General features: G+C 52.1%; 1 protein-coding gene across 1 annotated transcript; it reads right to left on the bottom strand.

Annotated features, from left to right (window-relative positions):
• Positions 1-8,297: 8,297 nt before the first annotated feature.
• LOC124678581 (xylan glycosyltransferase MUCI21-like) lies at positions 8,298-10,209 on the bottom strand. The gene has a single exon (XM_047214452.1). The coding sequence runs from the start codon at positions 10,036-10,038 to the stop codon at positions 8,563-8,565; it is 1,476 nt and encodes a 491-aa protein (XP_047070408.1). The 5' UTR covers positions 10,039-10,209; the 3' UTR covers positions 8,298-8,562.
• Positions 10,210-10,458: the final 249 nt, after the last annotated feature.

Here is a 10,458-nt window from a genome sequence, read left to right as displayed (position 1 = left end):
CGCCGAGATTTGTTTGTGTTGAACGTTGGTTGTTGTTTATTTCATAAACCCTAGATACATATTTATAGTCCAAGGGACTTTCTAATTCGGGCGTGCACCTAACCGTGCACGGGTAAAACTCTAACTCCTAACCGATACGTAATCTAATATGTTACAGATACAAGGGCAAACTAGCCCAAACTTTGCATGTAAGGCCGATTCACGTATTTCTTCTATATATAAATCTTCAAGTCCATCTTGATCGCGGCCCACCTCTGACTCGGTCAAATTCTGGTGATAACACATGCCCCCTTGGTTTTGGAAATGACATTTCCAAAATCATTACGCTTTTCTTTCGTCGGGTCATATCGTGGCAAGCGTAAACCGCCGCAGAATCCTCATCATGATGCCTTGCCCCCTCCACTTCTCCACGTGGCCGCAAAATTTTCCTGTTGGGCAACATCTCCTCGGAAACTGTTGTGGCATTGAATCTCCCTCATATCCCTTTTATTTAACCGTTCTAAACAGCTTGCTCCTCCTTCGTCCTCCTCGCATTAGCACCAAAAAACCCTCTGTGCCACCATGTCTTCTTCCTCCTCCTCCTCCTCCGAGCTTTCCTACGGGTCCTCCTCCTCCCGCGAGACGCCGCCGGAAATCCGTGCCCCAGAAGAATGGGACGAGGAAAGCCACGCCTCCTCCATCTGGTCCGAGGACGACAAGTCCTTGACCAGCGGGGATGAAGATCTTCAGTTCCTCGCCGACGGGGAACTGGAGTCGGAAAGCGAGGACGACCGGTTCCCCTGGGACGGCTGCCTCACCTCTGAAGAAGAGGAAGAGGAAGACGACGACGACGACGACGACGACTCCCTCGAGGGCTACCCGCCGGCGAAACGCCTCCGCATGTGGTGGGACGACGACAGCAGCGACGATGAAGACGGGGATGAAGCTCCCGTAGAGGGCTACGGGAGTAGCGACGAGGAGCCCATCGGCAGCAGTGCCGATGAGAGTTCCGAGGATGCCGACGAGGGCAGCGATGGCCCATAGATTAGGATCTACTAGTGTAGGCCTAGCAGTAGTAGATTGGTCAATAGACCCTTCTTTTGTTCTTCCTTCTTTGAGCAATCGGCTCTTTCTTTGTAAGAACTCCTGTTTATGAATGAAGAAGTTTCCCCAATTTGACTTTGCCGATTTCTTTTAAACCGATTCTCAATGAGCCGATGGCAACGCATCGGTCTCTCATAATCCGCCCTCCCTTTCTTCGACCACGAGGTGACTGTAATCTTGGTCAAAACTCAAAAAGCCGATGTCAGCGCATCAAGTCTTCATGAACTATCCTTCATCCTTTCGAACAATGAATTTGAGTTCCGCCAGATCACCACCCTTGACGAAAATCGCGGCGCAGGACTAGCCGATGGCCACCCAATCGGCTTTCAAAAACAGAGCATCCACCAAGCCAGCTGCCCCCCGAGTCTCAGTCAAGGCGAAACAGAGACAAGGGCATGCCATTCAGACAAATGGACCTGGGCTAGATCATGTCTGAGAGAACTATCATGCAGAGCCAGCCGATTCCCAACAAAATCGGATCTCCAGAGCAGAGAACCTTCAGGGTGAGCTGCCCCCCGATCTTTTTCAGTCCGCTTCTTTGTCTTTGCAGGCCAGATCGGCTCCTTTCCTTCGGTGGATCTGAGGCAACCCACCCTTAGCCTGATCTGCACATCCATGCTGCTCTCGGCATTGTTCTTGAAGAGAGGATCTGAGCCATTAAACCACTCCATTGAGGAGTTCTTCCATTAAAGTCTCTCTTCGTGGCCCAGTTCCTGCTCCATTGATCCTCTGATTATAACAGTTATATCCTTAAGTCGATGTCTGCTGCATCGGCTGTGCTTAAAATTTTTTGAATTTTTTACGGCCGATTTATGTATCGGCCCCCATACCTCAATACCCATCATCAAAGAATATCTTGGGCTGCTGGGCACTTGCAAGACATTCCTACTGCATATCCTCGTGTTTCATCCACCTAGGTGCCCCCCGAGCCGATTCTGTCAAGAGAATTGATGGTATCGGCTCTGTTGGATTAAATGTTGAACCCAAGCAGAATGGAAGGTGAGGCTAATTTTGGCCGATTGCCGGAATCGGCCTCCACGTTGCTTGCTCGATGAAGGTTTTGTAATGTTCCTCCATAAATTTTTTGGGGCCGATCACAAGGATCAGCCTCGCCACATTTGCTCATTGGTTTGTTCTTGCTACTCGGTCAGGCCGGTGGATAAAACCAGCCCAATCTCTGACTTTATCATGTTGGTGCGCTTGCTGTCGTCCACCTCGAGTGCATCGTGTAATCGTGGAGCACTAAGCTTCGTCGGAAGGACGAGCACCATGTTTGTGCCAGCCGATGTTTCATCATCGGCTTTCCTTTGCTTGGGGCGCCACTCCATTTTCCGTGGACGACCCTCTTCATCCAGGGTTCGCTGAACTTTCGCAGCCAGATCAGGTCGTGCCTTCCTCAGTGTATGCAAGTATAACCTTTCGGCTTCCTCCGGGCCGCGCAATCGCTGAACCCTGCGCTTTTGGGAACGGCTGAGCCCATCGGGGCACCACCTTGGCCGGTGGTACCTGTCTTCTTCTTCCCCTCGTCTTCCGAATCCTCGAGATCTTCTAACCGAGGGGACTCAAGCACGTTTTCTTTGTGGCGGGAGAGGCCCTAGGCGCTTGAACACGGACACGTTGGCTGTCTCCTTCTTCTTCGGTTGCATTCCGGGCAATTGCCGATTGTGGGCAATCGGCTCATTCCTGAATCCCAGCGAGTGTACCGAAGAAGGGACGGTCCCGGTTCTGTCCTCGTCGTCTCGCTCCCCTGACTTTTCCTTGGCACGGCGCTCGTGCTCCTCCTCATCGCGATCATGCCGATGATGTCTTCTGGCTTCTCTAGCCAGACGATCTCTTTCATCCTCATCGCTGGATCGTCGGCGTTGGTCATACTGACTCACATACTTGTTGAGGAGGTGATCAGAGAGAGGTCGCTGATATCTTATGTTCTTCACTTCTCCTCTCGTGACGTAGCGCTTGCCATCATGACGGAGCCGATCGCGTGGAGCGGCCTCCTCTGTGTCCTTGCTACGAGAGCAGCTGCCCTCGTCTCCATCTTTGCCGTAGTGGTGCCCGGGTCCTACCATGTTGATGCTGAACGAGGATCCTGGCTGGCAACCTTCGGGGTAAGTGCATTCCACCATGTTCACGACGGGGAATGGGTGTGTGTCGACCTTCATGGCGTATTGGTTGAAAATTAACCGTCCATTTTCTATCGCCATTTGGATCTCTGCCGCCACACCCTGCAATCGTTAGTGGTGTGGGTGAACGTGTTATGCCACTTGCAGTATGGCTTTCCGTTCAGCTCTTGCACCGTGGGGATCTTGTGGCCTTCGGGTACCTTTATATGCTTCTCCGTGAGTAAGAGATCGAAAATCTGCTCAGTTTTGGTCACGTCGAAGTCGAACCCTTTTGGAGGGCCTTGTGGCTTAACCCATTTGCGGGACACGGGGCCCGCCGCTCGAGTCCATTCAGCCACTTGCTACCTCTCGATCTCCCGCAGCACCTTCATCCTCGTCCGCCTCAACCAGGGCCACCGCACGCTTGAATTTGTCCTGGTAAACATCCGGGTGGCGCTGTTCATATGCCGACAGCCTTCGCACCATGTGCGCCAATGAAGGGTAGTCCGCTTGGGAGGCCACGTCCTTGATCGATGATGAGAGACCCACTACCGCCAACTCGATCGCTTCTTTCTCACTTACGTGAACCGAATAGCATCGGTTCCTAATGGTCTCGAAGCGCTGGATGTACTCGACACCTGTCTCCCGCGCTTCGTCGTACTTGTGCTAGATCGGCAATGCCAGCCTCGGAAGCCTCCGAGTGATACTCGCTCATGGAACTGCTCTTCCAACTGCTTCCAAGTCCGGATGGAGTTCGGTGGCAGCGATGTGTACCACCCGAAAGCCGATCCTGTGAGGGACCGTGCGAAGAACCTCACACGCAACTCGTCTGATGCTGAGATCGTGCCCAGCTGTGCCAAATATCGGCTCACATGCTCGATGGAGCTGGAACCATCTGATCCACTAAACTTTGTGAAGTCCGGGAGCCGATATTTGGGTGGTAGTGGGATCAATTCGTAATCGTTGGGGTACGGCTTGGTGTAGCCGAACATCTTCCTTTTCGGCATCATGCCGAACTGATCTTTCAGAATTGTACAAATCTGATCCGCGGTGATGGCTGAAGGTGTCGAACCCTGAAGATTCGCCGGGGTGGCATACTTAGCCAGCCATGCTTCCTTTTCCGGTTCTGAGCCAACTGCAGGAGCTGGGCTCTGGAGGTTTGTCGGAGTGGCGTACTTAGCTAACCACGTTTGCTTCTCAAGATCGGCTCCCGACGTTCCTCCCGCCGTTCCGGAGGCCCCTGCCGTTGCAACCTGGTTCGAGAGTGCCCGGGAGTCCGGTACGTATGCGCACGCGTATCCGTGCGGGATCTCCTTGGGTGCCTCGGGTAGGAATTGGTAGTCACTAGGATCACCACCAATCTTGTAGACGACGTATGCCGATGAGTTCGGCACTTCCGGTGCTGCCCATGCGAACGGCAGCGGAGGATGGGACTGGAGTGGCATCTCTCCTTTGTAAGTCTCCAGAGCTGGTCCCGACAAAGAATACCGGTGGCTCATGATTTCCTGGACCACGCGCAGAGCGACACGCTCCAAAGTGTTCACCAGGCTCTCAGAGTGGCGGTGCAGCGAATGAGCCACCATGTAGTTGATCTCCTGACGCAGCGACCTGGTGCGTTCTTCTGATGGGGTGGAAAGGTCCACTCCATCGAGTGCGCCTTCAGGTGAGAATCCCTTCCACCTGACGCCATGGGAGCGGGTTCTGTGGAAAGAGCCGATGAGTTCGGCTTCGAGGACTGCCTTGATCTCGTCATGCTTCTTCTTGAGCTCGTCAGTCAGATCCTCGTACTTGACCGGAGTGCTTTCCGCCATCTCGGATGTAGATGGCGATGCGGCGGATGTCGAAGATTGTCCCACCGGGCGTGCCAGAATGTGTTGCGGTCAGAAACCCACCGGCGGGCAGCGACTGGCAACACAGTAGAGCCGGGAACAACTAGGGCTGCGGCTGGCCCCAGTCCCTCAGAGCGACGGCCCGCAAAGCCTCCTGGTCACACGTCCGATGCTATCGCAAGGGCGTGCCACCTGACCTATACCTGGTCGTGGAAGGTGTTGGATGATGCCTCGCTTAGTTTCTCGCATGGCATACACGTAAACATTAAATACGAGCCTCGATCGGCTCTCGGGTTATCTCGTGAATCGGCTCAAAGAGCCGATCCACCCATGATTCGTACAAGGTGTCCGAATATATGGTGGTCCTGCTTGATCAAGATAAAGCTAATGCGATCTACGACGATTTAGGGTTTTCACCGCATAATCGGATCATCCTACTCACGATTGGGCCTCGCGCTCGCGTACGGTGACCGTAAGCCGATCCTAGATAGGGCCTAAAAACCAACACGAGGTCGATCCCCGGAACATCCTGTCTAGGGCTAGCAAACTCCACCCTACACGCCGCTGGATCCTCCAACCCTTTGTAAGGCCTAACTATTGCGGATGTTAAACTAATCCTTGCAGAACAAGGAGCAACCGTAACGGATCGGATCTACTAAACTATGATCAAGCGGGGTGCCGCCCCTACACCTAAGATAGGTGTAAGGGCGGCTAGATGTATAAGGGTTGCACTACGACAACATATGATACGAAGAACAATGCTAACCCTAACACATCTAAGATAACTACGTTGCTCGCCATCAAAAAGGTTTCAGCACGAGCAACGCATGAACAACGTGGGTAGGCTTGTGCTGCCTAGATCGCAAGATGCGATCTAGGCAGCATGGTGCTTACCGGAGAAACCCTCGAGACGAAGGAGTTGGCGATGCGCCGAGATTTGTTTGTGTTGAACGTTGGTTGTTTTTTATTTCATAAACCCTAGATACATATTTATAGTCCAAGGGACTTTCTAATTCGGGCGTGCACCTAACCGTGCACGGGTAAAACTCTAACTCCTAACCGATACGTAATCTAATATGTTACAGATACAAGGGCAAACTAGCCCAAACTTTGCATGTAAGGCTGATTCACGTATTTCTTCTATATATAAATCTTCAAGTCCATCTTGATCGCGGCCCACCTCTGACTCGGTCAAATTCTGGTGATAACAGGGTCACCGCAGGTTTCTTTAATCTAGCGGGGTGGGGATTTTTTCTTACTTTATCTATTATTTATGGGGGGAATCAAGGAGGAGTTGTGTGTGATACGAAAATATGATTTTTAAGGGCTAGTTGCTAAATGAAACCGACATTTAGGTTTTCACCTGCCAAGTAGACACGATAGTTGGGCCCGAATCGTCATAAAATGGGTTATCGCGCATAATTGGTGAAGTCGGTGCCATGTGTCACACATCCACCCCAAGACAGCCCCAGATGACGCGGCCGATACATGTAAAATGTATTCATGAACTTTGATGTATCTGATATTATATATTATGATATATGCTTGATCTATAAGGTTTTCTGGTTGTTTTACATTAATTTATGAGATTTGCAACAAAGTATTCTTTCATTGGTGAAAGTGCGTGGACTCCATATGTGGTTTTGGTAATTAGTGACATTCCCAATGAATTAATGCTTGCATTGAATTTTGCTTGTAGGTTTTGTCCATAGACAATGCTTGAACCATATGTTTGCTTCAAGGTTGAAAGAAGAAGAAAGTTGAAAAAGATAAAGTGGTGACCAAGGCATTGATCGAGGAGTGATCCAAAGATTGGTCATGAGAGTGTCGAGCCAATGACAATTAACTCTTGATGAAGAAGATGGGGTGAGCCCTCGTGTGTATCTTCAAGATATTAACATAATAAAGAAAGAAGAAATATAGTGCAAGTTCAAGATGAACAATATCGAAGAGATCATGTGTGCTTGAAGGTTGCCATTCATGTGGTGATCATGTATATGTGAAGATGTGACGAATAAGAACCTCTCCCATAGTAGGGTATGGATGAGTAATTCGCAAAACTTCACTAAGCAAGCACAATCAAGAAGGGTGTTTTAACTTGAAATGGTCAATATCTTCATCATCATCTAGCTCAAGTGGAATACGGAAAGTTTAGATTTATTCTCTATAAGGTTTTCTTCTTGCCGATATCATGGTGTAGTTGGGTGACCAATTTATAGGATAGATGGCCGTACTATTAAGAGGGTTTTCGAGTGAGTAACTTGATCGTATCGTTCGAAAAAAGCTTAAAACCTTGCATGCTCTCATCATCTTTCTTGCTTGTTTCTTGGTTCTTATCTATGTGATGTTTTAGAGTTTGTGGTTATTTGCATGACAAGCTCTAGTTCATCGAAAACGGATTTTGTACGAAAAACTTGTTGCATTTTTTTTATATTGGAGTTTTTAGAGTTTGTTTGTGTTTAGATGTTCCACCTCTAAATTCGTGGACAAGTCTCCCTTACTTGTTCTTAAGATTTTTGTTATGTTTCTAACTAAATTAGTTTCACCTCATAAGGAGTTTCCAGTTTTATGATATTGCAGTTTTTTTTTTTGTAAAAAAGAGTTTTGGAGCAGAAGTTCTGCTCTAGTGGGACGGAACTTCCACCCCCCGGCAAAGAAATCGATCATGCAGTTTTTGTAAAGAGAGGTTCATTTGTTTTTGATGAAATTCGTTGACGTTTGGTTCAGTGCTCGTCCCATATTTTGTTGTTCAAGTAGCTTGGTGAGAAGAAAGACTTGCTGGCAAGCAAAGTTGGCATCTGAGGTTTCTGATAAAACGTCCGCAGCATCCGTCAGTGGAGGTGCTACATCTGGAACTAAAAGGTTGAACAACAGGCACTTTCACAAGTTTGGTAACGGCTATCCAAATCTACAAGAACCTTCCCATCAACACGAGAAGAGACCACGCATATAGACCGTTGTTTCTTCTATTTCCGATGTTGTCTATGTTGGATTTCCTACATCGACAGCACACCTTCCAATCTCCAACTCAAAGCATCGTCAGATTGTTCAGATGTCTCTAGCAGTGAGGCTAACCTCAACAAAGCAGTTGGCACTTTAGATTCTTTGCCAACAAATTTAGCACGGGTAGCATGCTTGGAGGCCATGGCAACTTTTGTGCTAAATAAAATGGACACGACTATTTTTCTTAGAAAAGGAGATAGACGCCGTGACCCGTGGGAATTGCTAACACCAGTCACTTTATTTAGATAGCCAAGAATTCCTTTGTTTATGTTCAACACGGGAATTGCTAACACTAGTAGTCACTTTATATTCAACAAGAATTGAACAACCGGCTCGGTTTTGTTTATGTTCCTCCTAACTCTTCTTTAGGCGAAAATGTGTCTCCAACCACAACGCCGACGCTTCTATATTCTGTTTTTCCACGCTAAAAAAACTCTATTCTGCTTCACACATGTGAAAACAAAAAGATCTCACTCACACCTTGTAAACAGCAAAATAATTTGTCTATACAGTATCCACACCACCCATGTTACGAACTACTACAATGGTTAGCTCTGTTGGCGGCGCCTCTGCGCCGCCCAGTGGCCGTACGCCTCGCGCAGCCGGCGCCGGAACCGCGGCATGTCCAGCCGCACATTCTGGCCGTCCAGGTACACCTTCTTGGTGACCTGCCAGCCGTTGGCGTTGACGGTGACCGGGTCGGTGAGCACCGGGTGGTCGCTGGAGTAGCGGCGGTACAGCGAGCTCTCGGACGGGAGGATCTTGTAGGGGATGTAGCGCAGGCCGAGCCGCCGCGCCGGCTGACCGTAGTAGTTCTCGGCGGCCCAGTCGGTGCCGAGCGGGACGACCTGGATGAAGACGGAGCCGGGGCGCATGAAGAGGAAGTGCGTCATGGCGGCGCCGTGCACGCCCACCATGACGTCCGACCCGTTGAGGACGCGGTACATCTGGGCGAGCTCCGTGTCCGGCCGCGGCTGCAGCAGGTCCACTTGGAACCCGGCCTCCGCCGCCGCGCGCGCCAGCTCGGCCTCGTTCTCGATCGCGCGGGACCCGTTCCGGGACACGATCGTCAGCCGCGGCTTGTCGTCCGTAGTTTCTTGAGGGTGCCGTTTGCTCGTCGCTTCCGCTTCCGCGGCGGCCTTGGCCTTCTCTTCCTCCTCGACGAGCACCGTGACGCGTCCGCGGTAGGCGTCGTCGAGCATCTGCCGGAAGTCCCGGATACCCTGGGACCCCGGCATCCTTGACGCGTCGATGGCGAGCTCGTCGTGGATGCGCAGCCCGACGACGGCCTCCGGGAAGCAGTGCGTCCGGTTGTCGTTGGCGAGGTCGACGGGCGCGTGGGCGGAGAGCTGCTCCACGACGTGGCCGTACTTGGTGATCCACCAGTCGTGGTACTCGAGCATGACGAAGACCACGTTCCTGTCGTAGCGGCGCGCGGTGATGTAGAGCGGGATGATGCCGTCGTTGAACTCGTGGTAGACGTTGCCGGTGTACCCGCCGGTGGAGAAGACCACGGCTGGGACGTCGTGGCGAACGTCGCAGCGCGCTGACGCGTCGGGCGCCTTAGGGACGGGGACGGCGCGGAGGCGGAGCTCGTCGATGGTGCTCATGACGCTGGACTCCCACTTGCGGGTGTAGGGCCGGATGCGCTCGTCAGCGGCGGCGGAGGAGTTGGTGGCGGGCAGGAGCAGGAGGAGCGAGTTGGAGCGAGGCTGGGTGCGGACGTCCCCGCGCATGACGCATACGTCGGTGCGCTTGGCGGTGCGGTCGCAGCAGATGGTACCGTTGGCCACCGCGGAGCATGGCGCCGGTGGCGTCAGCTCCTGGCCGCAGCGCGTACTCCCGAGCTGCTGCAGGAGGTCGTCCATGGCGGCGGAGAAGGCCGGGCTGGTGGGGAGGAGCAGCAGCAGGCAGGAGGCGAAGGCGAAGCTGGCGAGCATGAGCAGGAGCGCGTCGCCGCCCTTGCCCTGCTGCTGCTGCTGGTTGTGGTGCAGCAGCAGGCTCGCCCGGTGGTGGTGCACCATTGTCACCCAGTAGCTCACCTTCTCCGATCAGAATTCAGCACGTACGATTTCCTCCGATCAGAATTCAGCACGTACGATCGAGCGAAACAGCGACGGAAGCTTGCCCTTCGGAATGCGCGCGTACGTGTTGTGCTTTGGTGCCGGATGGCGTGGTGTTGTGTTTTGGTGGCGTCTTGTCTGCTGATAAGAGCGCGTTGGTTCCGGTGAGGGAGTAGTTGAGCTATAGCTGGTGGCTTCAGCGGGAAGGGAAATGTCTGCGCGGCTGAGGGCTGACCGACTCACTGGAAACCGACTGGCAACGCAATCTGGACGGCGCCCCGGCCGGGTGCTGGTGGCACCCACCGAAACTGCAGTCTCAGTTGCTGGCTCTTTTTTCCCCTCTTTTGGGATTTTATTGGATCGCCTTCAAAGGGAACGGGT

This window comes from Lolium rigidum, chromosome 7 (assembly GCF_022539505.1).
Source record: "Lolium rigidum isolate FL_2022 chromosome 7, APGP_CSIRO_Lrig_0.1, whole genome shotgun sequence".
In the NCBI taxonomy this organism is placed as follows: domain Eukaryota; kingdom Viridiplantae; phylum Streptophyta; class Magnoliopsida; order Poales; family Poaceae; genus Lolium; species Lolium rigidum.
Note: the sequence above shows the minus strand (reverse complement) of the source record. Positions and strands in the feature narration are given on the sequence as shown.

What these genes read in the sequence shown, in the direction of transcription:
- LOC124678581 (XM_047214452.1), bottom strand. Translation starts at nt 10,038, where the DNA reads ATGGTGCACCACCACCGGGCGAGCCTGCTGCTGCACCACAACCAGCAG.